Source organism: Aureobasidium pullulans (assembly GCF_000721785.1).
Source record: "Aureobasidium pullulans EXF-150 unplaced genomic scaffold scaffold_4, whole genome shotgun sequence".
Taxonomy (NCBI): domain Eukaryota; kingdom Fungi; phylum Ascomycota; class Dothideomycetes; order Dothideales; family Saccotheciaceae; genus Aureobasidium; species Aureobasidium pullulans.
Window position 1 is genome coordinate 420331 of NW_021941024.1, and position 20977 is coordinate 441307.

Sequence of the window (20977 nt, forward strand, 5' to 3'; positions counted from 1 at the left end):
CGACCATCAAATCCGTACGCATTGCTGTTCAAGCGAACGACTGCAATATTTGGCTTTGACACCGCTTTTGGCAGCATTTCATTGGATCCGAAATGTTTCCGCCATGGAGAGCGAAGAGCTTGCTTGGAGCTCTGCTCTTGTGTAGCTCACGACTCGCACAATCTTTGCGATATGATCCAAATGAGACCGATTGGAACTTGAACACTAACCAAGCTGCATCCAATCCTCTGGACTATTCTGGAACGTGGCAAGATCATACCTTCCATCCGTCACCCGACAACTGGCGGTTTCCGTTCTATACATTGTTCCTCGACCGGTTCGTCAACGGAGATCCATCCAACGATAACGCAAATGGTACACTCTTTGAGCAAGATGTCATGGGCACGACGATGCGGCATGGAGGAGATTTGGCAGGCCTGGTAGACACGTTGGATTACCTTCAAGGCATGGGTATCAAGGTACGGAAACTATCATTGCAATGACTGCACGTAGCTGATGATAGTTTAGGCATTGTACATCGCTGGAGCGCCATTTCTTAACTTGCCCTGGAAGTCAGATGGTTACTCCCCACTTGACTTCACCCTGCTTGATCACCACTTTGGCAAAATTGCCGACTGGAGAGCTGCGGTTGAAGAGATTCACAGACGTGGAATGTACGTCGTTCTGGACAACACATTCGCAACGTAAGAATAAATGCCCATTATAACAGAGGATGTCTAACAACCAAGTATAGCATGGCTGATCTTATTGGCTTCGACGGCTTCCTCAACGAATCCACACCTTTCGTCCCCGAAGAACATGAAGTGATGTGGAAGAGCGATCGTCAGTATCCTGACTTCGCTTTTGGTAACACCAAGACGTCGACGTGCAAACTGCCTCGCTTCTGGGATGACAGTGGTAGGGCTGTCATGACGGGCGCTGGAGATGCAAATATCTCTTCTGGCGTATTTGATAAGCTCTCATCTCAAACGGAGTGTTACAACAGCGACTTCGATCAGGTAAGTTGGCCTCAAGTTGTCCTCATATCATACATCTGACGTATATCAGTATGGTGACACCGAAGCGTTTGGTGTATTCCCCGACTGGCAAAGACAGCTATCAAAGTTCGCATCTGTGCAAGACAGGTTACGCGAGTGGAAGCCATCAGTCCTCGACAAACTGAAGCACCTTCACTGTCTCACCATCTCCATGCTCGATATAGACGGCATTCGTATAGATAAAGCCACGCAAGCCACTGTCGATGCGTTGGCCGAATTCAGCGAGTCGATCCGCGAGTGCGCTAGAGACAACGGCAAACAGAACTTCCTTGTGGCGGGCGAGATCACCGGAGGCAATAGCTTTGGCTCTATCTATCTTGGCCGCGGAAGAGAATTTGACCAGAAGATTGAAGAACTTGCAGATGCCATAAAGACCAGTAACGAGTCAGACGACAAGGTGTTTCTCCGTGCGGCTGGTAAGAGTGCCTTGGACGCCTCGGCTTTTCACTACAGCATTTACCGCTTGCTTCAGCGCTTCCTAGGAATGGACGGCAATCTTACTGCCGGCTACGATCTTCCTAACAATTTTGTCGATAGCTGGAACGAGATGCTGTTAACCAATGATCTTGTTAACGCGAATACTGGAAAGCTCGACCCTAGGCACATGTAAGGATCCTACAATACTGTGCGAGTTTCCGACTAATCATTGCAGGTATGGTACATCTAACCAAGACGTCTTTCGCTGGCCTACCATAAAGAGCGGAACAGAAAAGATGCTTCTTGGCCTGTTCATGACAACGCTTCACATGCCTGGTATTCCGTTACTGAACTGGGGTGGTAAGACTTGGAGGGCTGATCTTAGTATTTCGCTGAGCTGACTTAATATAGAGGAACAAGCCTTCTACACGCTCGACAATACAGCTTCCAACTATGTCTTTGGGCGCCAGCCTATCTCCTCTTCTCTCGCGTGGCAAACTCATGGCTGCTATAGTCTCGGCGCAGATATATTCTACGACTTCCCTATCGAAGCAGGTACGAATGGATGTAACGACGACAACGTGTCTTTGGACCACAGAGACCCTACACATCCTGTTCGTAACATCATCAAGTCGTTCTACCATCTCAGGACCAAGAATTCAATCCTCAACGATGGATGGTCGTTGCAATCTCTCTCTAACCAGACTCGCCAGATCTTTCTCCCTGGGTCTAATGGAGAAGCAACAGAAGTCGGCATGTGGAGTGTAATGCGTAATCAATTCTACGACGGTGTACAGAACCTTACCGGGTCTGTAACCGCTAAGCCGGCGGTGTGGCTTGTTTATGGCAACGAGAATCACACGGTTGATTACGACTTCGATTGCTCGTCAAACGATACCGCTCTCGTTTCGGTGTTCGACGAGGAAGATGAAGTCAGGAATCTGCTCAGCCCATACGACACCTTGACGCTCAAGCGCGGTCCAAAGCAGCTTGGTATCGACGGTTCTAAGACGTTCAATGGCTGCCTGGATAAGCTTACTCTGAAGGCTTGGGACTTCAGAGCTTACGTTCGTAAGGCCGACTGGATTGAACCTGCCCCTATGCTTACAAGATTTGCACCTGGTCACGATGCGCGTATCTTATCCAAGGTCAAACAGGGCGAGAAAGAATCCGTCGACATCGAGTTCCAGTTCTCTCAAGAAATGGACTGTGACTCCATCACGAAGAACATTGTGGTGATCTCAACCACGGCAGACAAAAGCAATCCTGGAATTGACACCAAGAGCATTGTCTGTAGCAAGATCCAAGATTCCAGCCCTCCACCTTTCGTTGGTGCTATCACCTCGGCATGGAGCTGGAAAGCCACTCTGGTCGATATTTCGCATGGGATTCACAGTCTGACCGTTCAAAATGCCTCAACGACTGACGGTGTCTCGACTGGATCCACGGACCATGTCTTCTTCCGCATCGGAGAAGCCGAAAATCCCATGGTGTTTCCACGCACTGCCAACTATAGTACCAACGTGCTCAGTAAAGGTGCAGATGGAGCTTTGCTTGTGTCGCATCAAGCTGCTGGAGCTGACAAATGGCGTTACTCGACCAATTGGGGCTCTTCTTGGAGCGATTGGCAGATCTATGACGGCATAAAGGCGACTGTAAAGAAACAGTCTTGGTCAGGCACAAAGCATCAGAAATGGAGCGGTGATCATATCATACTCCAATACTGGAGCCGCACGACTGGAAGCAGCTCTCACATGCAGCATGCTGATCTCGACCAAAAGCAAGCACCTCGGAGATTCCCTCATCTCTACGCGAACGGCATTTTCAACCAGTTTGGATTTGACGGTGGTTTGAGAAATACATTCAAGCTATCCGATGATACCTGGAAATTCCATCTCATGACCGAATGGCCACATCAAGTTCAGGTGAACGTCTGGGGCATAAATCCTGATGGAAAGCCAGATCAGTCGTTCATCTATGGCGACGTAGATAATGACACTGTGCTTGATAGGCTGCCTCCCGACGCTCTAAGCCCTGCCCTGGTCAATCTGACAGATTTACCTCCAAGCCCATACCTGGCCTACAGAATTAGCATTGATGACGCTACTTACAAGTACAAGCTTATACCTGCTGGCAGTCGGTTCATTCAAATCCTCGTCTTCGCCCTGCTATGGTCTATCCCTGTTCTCACTGGTGCCATCAGCATCTGGACTTATATGGGCGCCTTCTATGGTGTAAAATTCAACAAGATTGGTCTCTCTATGCCTAAAGGCATGCCTTCATTCTGGAACCGCCACAAGTTCAGCAAGATAGCAGATGACGATGTCGAAGAAGTGCAAGGTCATCGCATGAAGCCGCTCTTCCTAGGTAAATCTCACCAACGCTACGATTCTGGCGCTTCTGGCATTACCATTGCTTCCGCGGGCAAAGACAAGAGACGCAAGGTCATTATCGCCACGATGGAATACGACATCAGTGATTGGAATTTGAAGGTCAAGATCGGTGGCCTTGGAGTAATGGCCCAGCTCATGGGCAAAAGTTTGACCCACCAGGACTTAATCTGTAAGTGAAACCGTTCCATCCATGATCAGGTTACCAAAGCTCTCCCGAGCTGCAAGCACAGCGCCAGTCGAAAATGCTGTCGAAATGCGGTATATTTCTTGCGCGACATAATCGTTACTAACGATAATAGGGGTCGTTCCATGTGTAGGAGGCATCGAATATCCGGTAGATCAGATCGCGGACCCCATGATTGTGACCATCCTCGGCAGTCCATACGAGATCCAAGTGCAATACCATCAGCTCGAAAACATCACCTATGTCCTTTTAGATGCGCCAATTTTCAGACAACAGACCAAGGCTGAGCCTTACCCACCCAGAATGGATGATTTGGACTCAGCCGTCTACTACAGCGCCTGGAACGCCTGTATTGCTGAGACCATCAAGAGATTCGAGCCCGACATCTACCACATCAATGTAAGTCTACCGAGATCCCTTAACAGTGCAGCGCTGACCGTCATGACCCAGGACTACCATGGATGTGCGGCACCTCTCTACCTTCTTCCAGAAACTATCCCCTGCTGTCTCTCTCTTGTAAGTCCACCTATTGTGCCCTTTCCATTCACCATCACAACAAGCTAACGCATAAACACAAGCATAACGCCGAATTCCAAGGACTATGGCCTATGCGTACTGACCAAGAGCAAGACGAAGTATCAAGGGTGTACAATCTCGACAAAGATATTATCCAGAAGTATGTTCAATTTGGTGAGGTCTTCAACTTACTTCACGCCGGTGTCAGCTACTTGAGAGTTCACCAGAAGGGCTTCGGCGCTGTTGGTGTGTCCAATAAATATGGTGCTCGATCATTTGCTCGCTACCCTATATTCTGGGGACTCAAGGAAATCGGCAAACTCCCCAATCCTGATCCGTCCGACACACTTCCCTGGAACCGCGAAGAAGAGGCTAATCAAGTCATCACGGTTGACCCAGCATATGAAGCCTCGAGAGGTGACCTCCGAAGACAAGCGCAGGAATGGGCCGGCCTCGAGGTCGATCCTACAGCCGAGCTCTTCGTGTTTGTCGGCAGGTGGAGCAACCAGAAGGGTGTCGATCTGATTGCTGACGTCTTTCCTCACATCCTGGAGAAGCACAAGAAGGTCCAACTTATCTGTGTTGGACCTGTGATTGACTTGTATGGCAAGTTTGCAGCATTGAAGCTTGAGGTGATGATGAAGAAGTACCCCAAACGTGTTTACTCAAAGCCCGAGTTCACTGCATTACCTCCTGTAAGAAAGGGTTGCTAAGCCTTGACTCACAATTCAACTAACAAACAACAGTTCATCTTCTCCGGTGCTGAATTTGCCTTGATCCCTTCCCGAGACGAGCCATTCGGTCTTGTCGCGGTTGAATTTGGACGCAAAGGCGCACTCGGTGTTGGTGCTAGGTAAGTCTGAATTTTGAATTGCATTAGAATAGTGTATTAACGTACTCAGGGTTGGTGGACTCGGTCAAATGCCAGGTAAATAAGTTTCCCTGCTTTCTTGCGCTCCCTTGGATACGAAAAGACACCGTGCTAACTACAAGCAGGCTGGTGGTTTACTGTGGAATCAACAACAACTGCTCATCTGATTCACCAATTCAAGTCTGCTATAGAGGACGCCCTAGCAGCCAAGACCGATATGCGAGCTATGATGAGAGCTCGGTCAGCCAAGCAAAGATTCCCTGTCCAGAAATGGGTAGAAGATCTGAACATACTCCAAAGCACAGCCATTCGCATTCACCAACGCGAAGCAAATTACGGACTACAACCATCAAGAAGATCAGTTTCAAACTTCGGAAATGAATCCAGCATCTCTCTGGCCATGGCGAGAGACCCTAGCCCAAGCGCTGGGTCTGTCTACGAAACACAACCACGCACGAGCCCTTCACCATCTAACCTGAACCGCACGCTGTCCTTAGGATCTAGAGCCGGACCGGGCCATCATGGCAGGACTCCTCGTGTACAGATCACTGATGCAGACATCTCCGAGGACGATGAAGATCCGTTCGGCAGCGAATACAGCTTGGAAATGGAGGAGGCGACAATCTCTCGCGAAGCTGCGGATAACTACACAAGAGAATCCGAAAGAGCCGATGCTTTGGATCAGCTCGAAGGCCGAGGCAGAGGTGACTCTCTGAGTGCACCACAGCCTGCATTGGTACCCGGAACTCGTTCAAGGTCACCAAGCCCGGACCCTAGAGAACTCTACAGAGGAAGGAGCCGAAATCGCAACTCCGAGCCGTATTTGTCGGTTCAAACAGACGACAGAACTGTCAGAAGAGCAAGCGCGGACAGCCTTCTTCCTGTTGCCGATCCACGCGATCGTTCAAGCTCTCGTCTCAGCAACTCCTCAAGATTGAGTACATCCTCACAGCTTGACTTGACTACCGTCGTAGGGAGCAAGAAAGACTACAGTCTACAAAAGATCGAGCTCAACTTTGACGACAAGACTGGCGAATACTATCGCGCTTTCGAAACAATGCTTGATAAGCTCAACGGCAAGACATCTGAGAAAGACCTTTGCATTGAAGAGTATCTAGTAGACAGCGAGAAGGCCTGGTTCAAGAAATATCGCGACGCGAAGCTCGGCAGAGCACACGACCGAGGCTCCTCGGCCAAGTTACACAGTAATCGAATGAGTGCCTCACCTCATGGTTCTGGAAGATCATCAGCCGATGCCGATGAGCGTACGAGTGTTGGAGAAGGCTCAATGGAGGACTTCTTGCTCGGAGACAACTACCAACGACCATCTCTTGTCAAACGCTGGATGCTCACCCGACTTGGCGATTGGCCCCTCTATTCATTCTTACTTGCGCTTGGGCAGATTATGGCTGCGAACAGCTACCAAATCACGTTGCTAACGGGTGGCGAAGATCCTAAACCATCGATGATATACACCATTGGCGGCATTTACATTGCATCCTCCGTTGTCTGGTGGCTTCTCTTCCGCAGGATGAAGGCCCGGTTCGTTCTTTCCGTGCCTTTTGTCATGTATGGCTTAGCTTTCCTTTTCCTTGGCATGGCTCCGTTCCTTCCCAAGGGTGCTGGCAGAGATTGGATGCGAAATGTCGCAGATGGTGTTTATGCTGCAGCTTCGGCTAGTGGAAGCTTGTACTTTGCTCTCAACTTTGGTGATGAAGGTAAGCTAGTGTTCCCTCTCCAAACGAGACATCAAACTCACACAGATTAGGTGGCTCACCAATCTCGTCCTGGGTATATCGAGCATGCATCATCCAAGGTACACAACAGATATACATCACCGGTCTGTTCTATTGGGGACGGACTATCACCAAAGCAACGCCAAAGCAGAAAATCGAAAAAGATACACTGTCCTCGTCACCTATCATGGCGGCAATCACACTACCAATCGCAGCTTTGCTTTGGCTGGTCGCACTTACTCTGTTCACTAGCTTACCTGCCTATTACCAACAACGTCCCGGCAAGATACCCAGTTTCTACAAGACTCTCGCTCGACGCAAGCTCATATCCTGGTTCTTCGTTGCCGTCATTCTGCAGAACTACTTCCTGTCGTCTCAGTACGGACGGTCATGGCAGTACCTGTGGAGCTCAAACTACGCACCTGTATGGGTGATCGCAATACTAGTCCTTGTCTTCTTCATCATTGTCTGGGCATTGATGCTGTTTGTCTTCAGCAAACTCAGTAAGAGCCACAGCTGGATTCTACCAATCTTTGCGATCGGTCTGCTTGCCCCTCGCTGGACACAGCAATGGTGGGGCACTTCTGGATTCGGACTGTGGCTACCTTGGATGCCTGGTGGTGCTGTAGGCGGCGCCATAGCTGGAAGAGCTCTTTGGTTGTGGCTGGGCGTCCTAGATGCCGTGCAAGGTGTCGGCTTTGGTATGATGCTGTTGCAGACGCTGACGCGTATTCACATCGGCGTCACTCTCATTTCGGCTCAAGTACTAGGAACAGCAGTCATGTTGATTGCGAAAGCGACGGCACCAAATCGAAATGGACCTGGAGATGTGTTCCCAGATCTGAGTGCTGGTGTGATCGAGGCGATCAGCAAACCTTGGTTCTGGATCGCGTTGGCTTGTCAGCTTGTCATACCGATCGGCTTCTTCAAATTCTTCCGAAAGGAGCAGCTCTCGAAGCCATGACGAAGTTACCATTCTTGCGTGATCTTCTCATTTTATCTTGTTCTACATAGTGCTTGAATTTGGCGTTCGAAGGAGTACATGGATAGACTGCTGATTATCACGAGCAATAAAAGGTTTCGTTACAATTGTGCAGGTGAATTTGATACTATACCTCAATGTGAATGAACTTAACTAGCAGACATCAGCTGTTATAACGAATTTTATTCAGAATGCTCGAGGCACTGAAAGTCTTATGTTAACATTATCTCGCCGACTATCCACACCTGGTCTACGCATACTGAACCCGATCCGTCAACATACTTTCACAGCTCGACACGCAAATCGAAACATCCATTCTTCACCGGAAGTGAGTCGACAGCCTTCAAATTCTTCGCTCCTTCCTTGCCAAAATCCGCCTTCTGGTCAACATACTCATATACGTAGTTGACATCGACAGACATGGCTGTTACTATCGAAGGTCAAAACGACTGGTATGCTGCGCACCTCCGCCATGTCCTTCAAGAGCCTAACACGTACAAATTTAGTGATTGTGCGCTCTACAACAACTCACAAGACTTCGATATCATGCTCAAGTTTGGCGAGCACAAGATCTATGCCCACAAAGTCGTGTTGCGTATGTGGTCGCCGTTCTTCAGTAACACGTTCAAGTCACGATTCGCTGTATGGTTCCCTCCAGCTACTGGTTATGTTTCCTCGTCGGAGTCTGACTGCCTTCAGGTGGCCACAAACCCTGTCTTTCTACTCGATGATCAGGATGACAACTTCGAAGCCGTTTCTGCGATGGTGAAACATATGTACGGCATGTCGTACGGCAAACACTCACTCAACACCGACAGAATCGGGCATAACGACGATTACATATTGGACTGGGATCAAGTGCTAAACCACCAGCTCGCTGTCTATACTGCAGCAGACAAGTACGACTGTCCTGCCGTTCGTAGAGCGGCCCTCGAACTCATAAACATCTACCTCGGCAGTACCAAGTTCCCTGCATACAAGACACCTCTCGCTACGGAGACGGTCAATGTCGCTCGCTTGGTCTTGCTCTTCATCTCTTTCATCTCCAAGATCTGTGGTTCCGATGCTCCTCAGCTTGCCGATCAGTCACTTTACACAGACACAGTCAACTTTTGCGTCAAATGGCACCCCCATCTGATGAATCACGCCGAGTACCGCACTGCGTTCCATAAGAAAGCTCTTTATGATGCTATTAGCCAAGAAAAAATGTACCAAGCACACATAACGTATCTGGAGGGCGAGCAGGGAATCAATCGACCTTGAACAATCTGTGGTCAGTGACGAGATGATCGATAGTTCCATCACTTCAACAAGACTAACAAGATCGGGCAGTCGGATATACAAGGGTGCCGCTCTGGCAGAAGTCATTGTACTGTACAACAAATTGCTCAAACCACACAATGCCAACTAGCTTATTTTTTCGTCAAGGTCATCTTATTAAACATTACCTCTTGCATTAGCACCTATTTCCAATCATTTCTTCTGAAGACACCGTGGTCTTAAGCAATCTCCCCCAAGTACTGTGTGATAAGCTGACATATACGAGCCACAAACGCTTGTTCTTCTTCCACACCAAGCGTCCTTTCTTGCCAAGTCACAGAGACCGTCATATCTCCTCCTTTCCTCGTGACAACACTAAAGGCAAGACAACCTCCCAAAAGGTTGGCCGGCTGAGCAAAGAACATGGACTCAACATCCCAAGCACCTTTCTGGGAGCCTGCAGTGGGATCAAAAACACCAAGATTGCTGATCTCGTACGAGGTATCTCGGTCTTTCTCGGCTTCCCCTTGCATCCAAGGGCGGAATTTGCTGAGATAGGATAGTAGACCGATGGGTTGATCGTGCAGGGTGCTGGCACATTTGGCAACGTCTTTTGTAGTTTGGCCAGCTACGGTCCAGATAGGACTGTCACTTTGGGGTTGAGTCCAGTTGTTCCAATCTGTGGGTTTACTGCGACTGAAGAGCTCGAAGGCTGCGGTGGGGCCAGGACAAGACATGTCATTTGGGCCAATGCCGTTAAGCAAAGGACGCAGATCCACGACTGTTGATGCTACGAAGCTTCCGATAGTAGGACTGCCAGGTAGCGCTTCACTCAGTGCTCTCACAATGAGCTGGTGTAGAAGACCTGTGAACTTGACATCATGTGCTCTGCAGAGTCGCAAAGCTGCGTCCATGGTTTGATGAGGCACACTAAAGAACTCGAGTCCAGTGCTGAAAGTGCCATGATCGAAAGGAACTCTCCTGCCTGTCCAAGCATAGGCAGATTTGGGCGTAGTAGAACCACGCAGACCGAGCAATTTGGCGACAGCTTCAGGAAGATATGCGCCAAACAGAGGGCTGAGTAGGTAGGACCAAGAAATGGATAACTTGCCAGCTTGCTCTATTGTGGGAGGTAGAGAGGTCGTTGGTGTTTCGCATATGAAGTTTCCATTGACATTGCTCTCCCGATTGAGGCCTTGCAGGAATGTCTTGTGAAATGCCAGAGCAGATTTTCCGTCGCCATGAGAATGATAGTACGCAAACAAAACGAACAATCTCTGGGCACCATCTTGACTAGGCAGGAGAAACACGACAATTTTCCAGGGAGGTGTGATCTCCACATCTGAGAACTCGAAGTCGAGTGTGCGATTTGTGACGCGATGAATCAAGTCCTTCTCTGAGAGGTCCGCGGCTCCGCTTCCTAGATCATCCGTACACAGAATCTCAACATGGTTATGCAGGTCGAGTGTTTTTGGCCTGGCGAAACTGGGCGACTCGGTATCTTGACCCTCAATGGTAGCACTCAAAAGTGGATGTGTCGCTACGCAATGCTTCAAAGCCGGGACGAATGTTTGCTGGGAGATCTTTGTAGCCGAAGCCTGGTCGACGGTATAAATCCCGCCAATCGCGAGTGTACGGTAGTAACCCAAAGACTGGCGAGTGATGTATCGTCTCTCGTTGTACCCTAAATACATTAGCTAACATTGATTCCTGGTAGCTGTCAACTTCATAATCATTTCTTACCCGCTGGACGCAAGAGCGTTGCCTTGCTATCAGAAGCTAACATATTAGCTCAACACTGCGACTTCGATAACATTCTCTACAAGGCAGACATGAGTTCTTATATCTGTTCGCCAAGCAAAGAACACTATGCGCAGCACGGTAGGATTTACAACCTTGCTCAGGTGTACTCGTAGGCACCGGCATTCTGTTTGGAAAGGCGACCTACTTCCTTCGGCAAGGCAAGCTTCCGAGAGCTGCAATTTCGTCGCATGCCTCTCACTTTCACCAGAATGCCTAAGGTAACATAACTTGTGACTTTCGGCTCCTCTGGACTGTTGGAGTCGAGTTCAGAAGTCGAACGACTGCAGGTCGCGAAACTCGTGGTCGGCGTCCGATTTGGCAATCGCGCGTCATCCACGAAAAGACGCGAGCCCAACCTCTTTCCAGCCACTTCACTGAAGCTCTCAACTCGACCTTTGTTTCCGTCATCTTTCGAGTTTTGGTATCTGCGCCCAGGGCATACAATTCACTTGGTGATTACTACAAGTAGCTTGCTTCGAAGCAATACAACTCCAAGGTCCTGTGTCATATCTCTTCGACACCTTACAACAGCGCAAACGTGCTCTGATACCAGTACCAGAGGCAGAATCTATCGCCAGCCTCATTATGAGTCTTAATGCTCAAGTTAGAGAGCATATCTCCCGTGGGTCATGGCAAATCCTTGACTTTGAAAGACGTCTTGAGACAGTCATATCGAAGCCTCAGACATGAGCTTGCACCATGTCTTGAGATTTGGAAAAGCGGTAAGTATATCTACTTCGTCGTTTGTGTACAAACAGCACCTCTTCTCAACGAGATTACAATTTATAATCCTACAAATGTACCATCAACGCCAAAAGTCTTCTTCTTCGGCAAGATCTGATCTGTCGAGCCGCTCTTTCCTCTCAGCATCGCCTTCTCAAAGCCCTAGACCTACACCTTCTATTCCTTCTCCTTCTGTATACAGAAACTCTCTATCTCCTGCCGACACCCCTCATAAACGAAATCGCTACAAGACGTTGTTCTTCACGCCGTCAATTAGAGACTCTGGTATCTCGCTGAACGCACCGACTTCGGATCCAAGACTGCCTAGTCCTCTGACACCACCTTGCTTTCCGGTCCCTCGCGTACCAGTTCAAGAGGAGCCTTACAATCAAAACGAGCTCGACTTCTTAGTCGACGAACTTGCTATTTGGTTTGGCTATCAGGAAAGCAGTAGTATGGTGTACCCTACGCCCGACCGATGTGACTCGCCAACATTAGGCTCATTCCCGGCTGGCTTGGGTCATCCTTCTACTCCCATGCCTCCCAAACCAACTTCTGTCTGGCCCAGGAAAAGACAAAACAAGACCAGAGGACCCACTTCGCCGCTCCCTGGAGCAAGTCATCTCAACTCTCCGGTGGACTTGTCCATGCGCGAACTGGCGATAAGCTCAAGGTCAAACAAGACCAAGAAATCAAATACCTCGCCCAAGCCAGTTATCAACCCATCTTCACCCCTCCTTGGTCTACCACAAGTGTTCCGCCGTCTTGCTCTGACAGACCCGCACATCAATGGTCAACCTATCCGCTTCCTATCCCATGACTACGTCGCCGGAGCGAATAGTCTTAGAGTAGGCAGTTGCACATTCATGAATTTGCCCTATGGTGCAGATGTCGAATGCGGCTTACGAGTCGAGCCAAGCTTCCCTCGCAGTGCTTCAAAAGCACAAGTCGTGATTCTGCAAATCGTACAAAGAGTCGTCAGAGTCAGAGATGGCAGTAGTGTGTGGCTCTTATGCTCCGAAGTCGACGTCTCAGCCTCTTTCACCCCAGAAGTGCGAGCTGAACTATCTTCTATCACTTCCGCCAGCTCTTCCCAACCATCAGACAAGGGAAAGGGAAAGCAAAGGCATACAGATGACGATATTTGGTTATCCCTAGCCCAACAACTAGAAACAGATTCTTACGCACCCAGCACAACACATCTGCCCACCACCTCTGCCATTTCCGAAGATATCAACAAAAAAACACCAGCACTCTCCGATCTCCTGTCCTTACTAACCGAGCTTCGCTTCCTGCACCGCCAATTCTTCATCCTCCAACCCAAGATATCGAAATCGAGCGGCCACACCACACTAGCGATCCCTTACTTATCAAGCAGCTTACATACGTCCCTCCTCTCCCTCCCCACTTCTAATCACAACCCCACCCATACGACCAATATCAACAGTTTCGACACTTCAATCTACACACCCAATACCACCGAGCCAAACCCCTTGAGCATTTTCATCACCACCGCAACCACACAAGCGAAAAAATGGCTCCTTTCCACCGAGTCAACTCCCGAGATGACGGTGATCAGACAAATTCTGGAGTTGCCAAAAATAGGCAAAGGAAAAGATTTACACGAGAAAATCGGGGTTTTTGGAGTCAGGGTTGGGGAAGGAGGGGGTAGAGGGTTGGGATGTTGGGTTTGTTTTCTGGTACCTGTGGGTGTGGAAAAGGAACTTTGAGAGATCCTTATGTCTAAAAGAGATGTGAAGAATATTAGGGTGATGATTTGGTATCGATGTTTCGTGGTATGTGAAAGGGTGGGGTGGGAGGTCGAGTTATTTTCAAATATTGGTTATGTGCCACTTCCAAAAAGTCTCTTGTCTTGTCTATTCTTGTGCAAGTGATATACGATTTACAAGGCTTGGATTGAGGAAAAGATGAAAGAAACCAGGCCAGTAGTGGAATTACGATCCTCACCCACTGTTTTTTATCACATGTGAAAGCATGCATGCGGTGTGTATGTAATTCCGCAATGCGTGCAAGAAAAAGGCAAGAATCAATCGGCCCTCGGAGTGGCTTCATGGGCCCGATCATTGATGAAAAACGAAGAGTAAAGCAGGTCTAGTATTACGAAAAGTGAAAGTTACGAAAAAAGCGATGTAAAGACCCATCACAATTCCAAGAGAGGACGAAGAACCTCTACTGGATACTAATACGACTAGCCCTTTCGATCCTCTCCAATCCACCCATAAACGGCCTCAATACCTCAGGGATAAGCATACTCTTACTGCTTTCCTCCCAACCCGCTTCCATAATAGCAGCAAGCACTCTGGGTACAGCAAGAGCAGTACCATTGACAGTGTGAGGCCACTCATGCTTGCGGCCGAACTTTTCAGTCTTGACGCGGGTGGCCAGACGTCTGGTTTGGTAATCCGTGCAGATGGATGCGGATGTCACTTCACCCCATCCCTCATCTTTTTCTCTGCGCGAGGGGAAGAAAGCTTCAATATCGATCTTGCGGGTGGCGGAAGCGCCGAGTTCGGTGGTTGGCATTTCCAAAACACGACAATGCAAGCCCAAGTTTTGAAGGATTTCCTTTTGGATGGAGACCATTTCGTCAAAGAGAGATTCCGAGGATGAAGGTGTGGGTTCGGAGAAATGGTCATCGCCGACGTTATCGGGCATCGTCCAAGCGAACATTTCTACTTTTGTGAATTCGTGGACGCGGTAGAGTCCTTTTGTGTCAATGCCTCTGGCGCCAGCTTCGGCTCTGTAGCAGCGGGATGCGCCGATGATTTTGAGAGGGAGGTCTGCTTCTTCGATGACGGTGTTTGCTTTCATGCCTGCAAAGGGGATTTCGGCGGTTCCGGCTAGGCAGAGGGAGGGCTTGTTCTTGTCTTTTTCTGGTTGGGTGAGGGCGTAGATTTGTTGCTCGTCGTTTTGATCGCGAGGTTGGAAGCCGCAGGCGTGGGCGATATGAGAGTAGACGATCGAGGGAGGAGAGACGACCTTCCAGCCACGCTTCATAGCTGTGCTCAGAGCATACTGGATCAGAGCTTGTTCGAGGAGGGCGGCTTCGTTCTTGAGGAAGTACCAGCCCCAGCCTGAAGTGGTAGCTGAGGCGGTGAAGTCCAGCATGTCAAGTTCGGAGCCGACGTGGACATGGTTGCGCCAGACACGATCTGAGGGCGAGGGAGTGCGGTCGGGATGCTCGTTGATGTACTCCTTTACGGAAGGTACGTCGCCTTCTGGAGTGTCCAGACTGCTCAGATTGGGCAGGGCAAGAGCCAGCTCTTCAATCTCAACGTTGATCTGTTTATCTTGTGCATCGATGTCGGCGAGCTCAGTCTTCAGCTGTTTAGCTTGTTCCAGCAGAGCAGGGTCCTGCCTGGTTGCCGGGTTTGCCAGTTGACGGCGGAGGAAGTTGTTGCGTTCGCGCAAGTTGCGGGAGTGTCGCTGCTGCAGTTGCAGCTTGTCGTGTAGCTCAAGGATGCGCCATGAGTTTTTTGATTGCTGCTTGTAGTTGCGGGCGATGCAGTTTTGCTCGTATAGACCGGGCGCGTTACGGATGTGCCTGATGTCGACGGTCGGTTTAGGGGCTATTGACGGGCGTGTATAGCTACGAGAGGCGAGTCGAGATAGCCGGCCGACAGTACGGCAGCGACTGGTGGTCGACAGTTGTGGGAGAAACATTGACTGAAGCTTTGCGACAAGCGTGACGATGGTCCGTCAAAACTGACGCCGCGCCCGTTTCACCTCAAAGTCAGAGACCGGGACGTCATGCCACCTTTTTCTGTTCCTTCCTCTCCTGACATGTTTTTGCAAAAAGAGACACGTTTCCTGAATTAAGTCAGGTAGGTATCTTTAGAGACAGGCCAAGGTTGGTACAGTCTTCAGTGCCACACAGACATGGCTGGGGCATGTGATTTGTTGATGGCTGGACTGCGCCTCGGCTGGCCCAAGACAATTCTTCATGGAAGCAGCAAGCAGTTTCTATAATATACTCGCTCGTACTGATGCCGGTCGGCAAGCAAACAGCTCTCCATGATGGTGTCGCACATTGAGCCACCACCCCAAGTGCCACAGACTCCGCGACGCCCACCCTCGGTCACTTCGAGAGCCTCGACAACAAGGCGCCATCGCTCATCGCGCTCTCAACACACAACTTCACCACAGGCCCCGCTGAATGAGTTTCCCGTATTTGCGCATACCGGCGATGTCGAGATCGTCATCTCTTCACCCAGCGGTCGCAAGGAACAACGCTACCTCCTGCACAGCATCATCCTAGGCCAGTGTTCGTCCTTCTTCGCCATAGACACGAAACGACCACCCGTGCCCAATGCTTTGCCAGCTCCTGGCCCGGCCGCACTATTGCGCATTGGCGAAACAAATTCCAGCAGGAGCAGCCTGGACTCGACCGACGTGCGACGCTGGAGTTATGTCCTCGACTGGCACCACATAAGAAACAACGATGTACCGCGTCTGATCCAATGTCCTCCGAACCAGAGTCCGCCGCCCGTCTCGCGTAACAAGCCGCCCGCCTCGTCTTCTGCCTTCTTCCGATCCATGTCGAACCTATCAGCCTTGTCTTTGAATCCACAACCCATTGCGCCTCCAGGCCCGGACGATGAATTACTGCGCGACTATGACAATCTCTTCCGCATCTTCTACAACTTCCCACCTACGCTTAGCAACATCAACATTGCTGATGCTTATACCGAGTCAAAGGCACTACTGCATCTAGCTCAGATGTACGATGCCTTGGATGTCGTAGGTTCCCGAGTAGACCACCACCTTCTGGGCTTCCAAGGACGTCTGTTCAAGCAGATTGCTCGCTACCCTCCATCATACCTCAAACTCGCCTGTCTAGCCAAGTCACGCGTCATCTTCACAGAAGCCTTGATCCACGTTGTAGGACAATGGCCACAAGCACAGTCTCAACTCGTCAACCACATCGACCCTCTGGTCCTTGATATCATCGAGGACAAGGTTCAAGAGCTGGAAGATATGAAATTGCGTATCGAGATCCGGCTTTTCAGACTCACCTTGACTACTAGCCGAGGTGAGCGTGTGAACCCGTCAAACGGCTATCTGGATTGGATGGCCATGTCTCTCTTCCGCCAATGGCTGGCCGAAAACACAACCCCAGCTCCAGTCTCTATCCTCAAGAACTCATCACGGCCTTCAACCTCAGACGCCGTGTCAGCCTCTGCCTCCGTGTCAGGTAGATCAGGTCGACAAAGCAGCTCCCGTGCGCTGGTCACCACGAAACCAGCAACATCTCAACAACCTCAGTCAAGTCAGAGTCTAGGTCGCGTATATCGACTCATGGGCAGCACAAATAAAGAAGCATATCTCAATCACGACGAGTGCAAACGTTTCCTCAAGCTCACACCCGAAATGTATTCACGCGACAACCTCAAGCGCTTTGAGCGTAGAGTCGACGAGCTGAAGAATCTAGCCAGAGATGCTGTCAAACCACTCACTCGCAACTTCCTCGAGCTTGATCTCAGCAGTGTTGTGCCACCCTCAGGCGCAGGCCGAGGGAGTGCTGCCGTGCCATCGACCGGATTGGGGTATTTAACTTGTACGAAAGTGCTGGAAGATGATTTCCCTTGGAACGGTTGATAGCTTTGAGGCCTGCGATTACGAACTGATGCTTGATGACGATAATGAAGGAGGAACAGCGAGTGTTTCTAGTCTCTGGTTTCTCCAGCCACGACGATTTGTTTTGTCTTTTTTTTTTTTTTTGCGTTTTACTGTTCTCGTCTGATTTTCACGATACCCACGTTTACTACCAAATTAGTTTCCGTATTTCATCGACTTCCGTTGATGATAATCACTCATTTTCTTTGAACACCCTTGCACGAGCAAAATGCGATGTCTCTGAAATCTACGAAAGAAATATGATCTGAGGCTTAGAATGCGCATTCGATTTTTCCTGGCTGGACGGACTGATTCAGGGTCACTCGATGTTTCGTATCCTGTCATTCTGCTGATATCAAACCATGCTCGAACCTTGACATTTGATCGGGCAGGACTGCTTCAGGGTCTGTCATATGGTTTGGTTCTAATCATTCTGGTATTTTTTGGCGCTTTTCTCAGATATCTTGATATCTTTAGTTGAGCAGACCATCCCAGGGTCGTCCAGATGGTTTGACCTTGCCATCTGGGGTTTTTCGGCATTGTCGTAGTGTCGTAGTGTCATCCTTTCCATGGCAGGGTTTTCCAGAGTCTCTTGGATGGTCCGATCTTGTCCATCTCGTCATTCCGTCGTTCTCGTTTTTACGTCTTTGATTAAGTAGACTACTCCAGAGTCGCTCGGACGGTTCGATCTTGCCGTTCTGTCATTTGGCCATCGTCATTCTCACATCTCTTTTGCAGCAGACTACTTCAGAGTCGATCAGGCGGTTTGGTCTTGCCATTCGGTCATTCGAACATGGCCAATTTGACATTTTTTCCACGACGGGCTACTCCAGGGTCGGCCAGATGATTTGATTTCACCATCGGGTCCTCCGACTGCTACCATATTCGCATCTTCAGGCTTTTCCAGGGTCGCTCAATCAGGTTGATCTTGCTATCGGGTCCTCCGGGCACTGCCATATTCGCATCTCATTTCCGTCAGGCGTTTCTAGGGTCGCTCCGACTTGTGGACGTATCGCACTTTGCCAACGGGTCTCATCATCTTGACATTCTTTCCATGACAGGCTTTTCCAGGGTTGCTCCAACTTTCGGGCGTATTACACTCTATTGTTCGATCTACATCATCTTTGCATTCTTTCTATAACAGACTTTTCCAAGGTCGCTCCGACTTTGGGAAGTATTGCACTTTGTTATTAAGTCCGCATCATCTTGACATTCTTTCCATAGCAGACTTCTACAGACTCTGTTAGGTTAGACTTTCCTCTCTCACTCTTTCACCTGCCTCTTTCCTTATAATCTCCTTCACTTTCACAACAGCTTACTCATTATACGGCGTTCTACTCTAGAAATCCTACAGGGGATTTGCAGGGGACTTACAGAGAACATATAGAGAACATACAGACAATCTACAGACAATCTACAGACAATCTACAGACAATCTACAGACAATCTACAGACAATCTACAGACAATCTACAAACAATCTCCAGCATCCCATAGCAATCCATAATCTTCACGCACATACTCTATAGACTCTGATAAACTCACACAAAGCCTGCTACAAAACCAGTAACATCTCTGCGGACGGACCACCGATCTCGAAAAACATCGTGCATTATTACAGGGGGGTAAAGTCGCAAGCTATAGGATATGCGAGATGGAAAGACATGAATTCTTGCTACGGAAAAGGGGTAGGCCCCTATCTGCTAAGCCAGCGTATCTGTTTTTCTGCGGACGGACTGATGGTTTCGAAAAACATTGTGCATTTTCACAGGGGATGAGGGTTGCAAGCTGTGGAAGGGGGAGATGGTTGGTATCAAGATGAGATGGTGGCAATCGTATGGGGCAAGCAAACGTCTGTAAAATGGCAGAATGATCTTCTCCAGAGATCCTACAGAGACCTTCCAGAGGTCCTATAGACGGCCTATAGACAATCTACAGAGAGTTTACAGATTCACAGACAATTCACAGAGATCTACAGTCTACATACAGAGTTCACAACCTCAGAAAAAGAAGCACAAGTCTTTGCTACAAACCCGGTAGCCAGAGTTTCTAGATATTCAGCCAGCGTATCTGTATCTCTGCGGGCGGACTGATGGTTTCGAAAGACATTGTGTATTTTTACAGGGGGTGGAGTTGCAAACTATGGTTGTAGGAGATGGAGTTGGGTTAAGTTGGAACGAGGGTTGGCTTTTTGTGATATGTTCGAGTGTATAGAGTGGCAAAGATATAGCAGATCAAGTATGTGTGAAATGTAGTCTTTCCTACTTGTGCTGGTGTCTAAGTTGTTGCTGTTTAGAATGTTTGATTGAAATGATACCCGGAATGATTGCCTGAGGCTACCACCGAAAGCGAGCCAAAGTCTCAATGACGTTATCTGAATCGTCGGTACCGTGATACTCTATCAACCAATATCCTCACCTTTAGTGCAACAAGGGCGGAAATGAAGATGAAGTGGTTGAGGAACGATGAAGCCCACCGGATTCGCGGCCCGGGCTTCCGGCATCTGAGATGCTATCACGACATCACGACATTAATCATCTCCCCAGATGCACTCGAGATGAAAAGTGGAACACAGTGAAGCAGCGAGAATATGGCATTTTTCGGATCGGAAAATAGTCAATTCGATGGTTGAACAACACTGACTCGAACACAAGAGATATCGTTCGGATCGCGGTGCCGTTCAGAGTGGGTGTCTTTCTGTGTTACCGGGTGTATGGTTCGTCGCACCCGTGATCGGAATCGGAAAGTGGCGACCGGAATATACAACGATCCACTTAGTAAACCCAAGTATTTGGTTACGAGATAGCACAGAGTGGATCAAGGTGTTCAAGGATCATAGCGGTTAGATAATGGAAGTCATGGATGGCGAGATGGGCGAGATGGGTGATCAATCAGATAATGCAGGTTAGTTGGACACAAAGCATGAGTAGGCGCCCAAAAGTAGACGCAATGTAAAAGCAAGGCGAAAAAGGGTACCTGAGGATACACATTAATTATGGCTATTCGCATCGCATCGGGCGGTTAGGCACCACGACATGCTTCATCCATGCGGTCCAGCTGATCGTCATTCTATAGCAAACACAGGTGGTGGTAGTAAGGTGAATGGTGAGCACTCCACTAAGTCGGATCATGGGTTCATGCATACTCCTCCTCGTTGCAGTAAGCCATCATGCATAGGGTCGCGGGCCGACGATGGATAAGAATGACAATATCAGCGACACCGGCGACCGGGTGAACACGCGGACATGTGTCCGGAATTTTGGTTGGAAGGGAGGCTCTCGGAAAGAATGTCGAGTATGATAAGGTCATGCTTCGTTATTCAAGTCAGGTCTCGAGACATTGTCTCGTCTTGCGTCCAGATACCTGGATTGGGTAACCTCTCGATTTGCTGGTGATGTCGTAGGAGATGATCATGCATG

General features: G+C 49.2%; 6 protein-coding genes across 6 annotated transcripts; 4 read left to right on the forward strand and 2 right to left on the reverse strand.

Moving 5' to 3' along the window:
- Positions 1–92: 92 nt before the first annotated feature.
- Positions 93–8226, forward strand: M438DRAFT_363087 (putative alpha 1,3 glucan synthase; the record flags this gene model as incomplete). Its single annotated transcript, XM_029907625.1, has 13 exons — positions 93–458; positions 508–683; positions 734–998; positions 1048–1643; positions 1690–1814; positions 1866–4016; positions 4147–4430; positions 4482–4547; positions 4610–5242; positions 5294–5400; positions 5450–5475; positions 5544–7136; positions 7187–8226. The coding sequence occupies 13 exons, from the start codon at positions 93–95 to the stop codon at positions 8116–8118; spliced, it is 7320 nt and encodes a 2439-aa protein (XP_029763127.1). The 3' UTR covers positions 8119–8226.
- A 411-nt stretch (positions 8227–8637) lies between these two features.
- M438DRAFT_251396 (uncharacterized protein) lies at positions 8638–9078 on the forward strand (the record flags this gene model as incomplete). The annotated part of the gene is made up of 1 exon (XM_029899650.1): positions 8638–9078. A coding segment is annotated over one exon (441 nt), but the record flags the coding sequence as incomplete, so codon positions are not given.
- Positions 9079–9485: 407 nt separating this feature from the next.
- M438DRAFT_363088 (uncharacterized protein) lies at positions 9486–11439 on the reverse strand. Its single transcript, XM_029907626.1, has 2 exons — positions 11140–11439; positions 9486–11080 (listed from the first exon to the last, which is right to left on the reverse strand). The coding sequence occupies exons 1-2, from the start codon at positions 11180–11182 to the stop codon at positions 9636–9638; spliced, it is 1488 nt and encodes a 495-aa protein (XP_029763129.1). The 5' UTR covers positions 11183–11439; the 3' UTR covers positions 9486–9635.
- Positions 11440–11996: 557 nt separating this feature from the next.
- Positions 11997–13652, forward strand: M438DRAFT_268499 (uncharacterized protein; the record flags this gene model as incomplete). Its single annotated transcript, XM_029900260.1, has 1 exon — positions 11997–13652. The coding sequence occupies one exon, from the start codon at positions 11997–11999 to the stop codon at positions 13650–13652; it is 1656 nt and encodes a 551-aa protein (XP_029763130.1).
- A 248-nt stretch (positions 13653–13900) lies between these two features.
- Positions 13901–15717, reverse strand: M438DRAFT_343363 (seryl-tRNA synthetase). Its single transcript, XM_029904967.1, has one exon. It carries the CDS (start codon positions 15604–15606, stop codon positions 14113–14115), a length of 1494 nt encoding a protein of 497 aa, XP_029763131.1. The 5' UTR covers positions 15607–15717; the 3' UTR covers positions 13901–14112.
- Positions 15718–15721: 4 nt separating this feature from the next.
- On the forward strand, positions 15722–17664 carry M438DRAFT_343364 (uncharacterized protein). Its single transcript, XM_029904968.1, has one exon. It carries the CDS (start codon positions 15961–15963, stop codon positions 17539–17541), a length of 1581 nt encoding a protein of 526 aa, XP_029763132.1. The 5' UTR covers positions 15722–15960; the 3' UTR covers positions 17542–17664.
- Positions 17665–20977: the final 3313 nt, after the last annotated feature.

What these genes read in the sequence shown, in the direction of transcription:
- M438DRAFT_363088 (XM_029907626.1), bottom strand. Translation starts at nt 11,182, where the DNA reads ATGTTAGCTTCTGATAGCAAGGCAACGCTCTTGCGTCCAGCGG. An exon ending in AACGCTCTTGCGTCCAGCGG is followed by an intron (nt 11,081 to 11,139) that starts GTAAGAAATGAT and finishes TAATGTATTTAG; the next exon opens with GGTACAACGAGAGACGATAC.
- M438DRAFT_343363 (XM_029904967.1), bottom strand. Translation starts at nt 15,606, where the DNA reads ATGTTTCTCCCACAACTGTCGACCACCAGTCGCTGCCGTACTGTCGGC.
- M438DRAFT_343364 (XM_029904968.1), top strand. Translation starts at nt 15,961, where the DNA reads ATGGTGTCGCACATTGAGCCACCACCCCAAGTGCCACAGACTCCGCGA.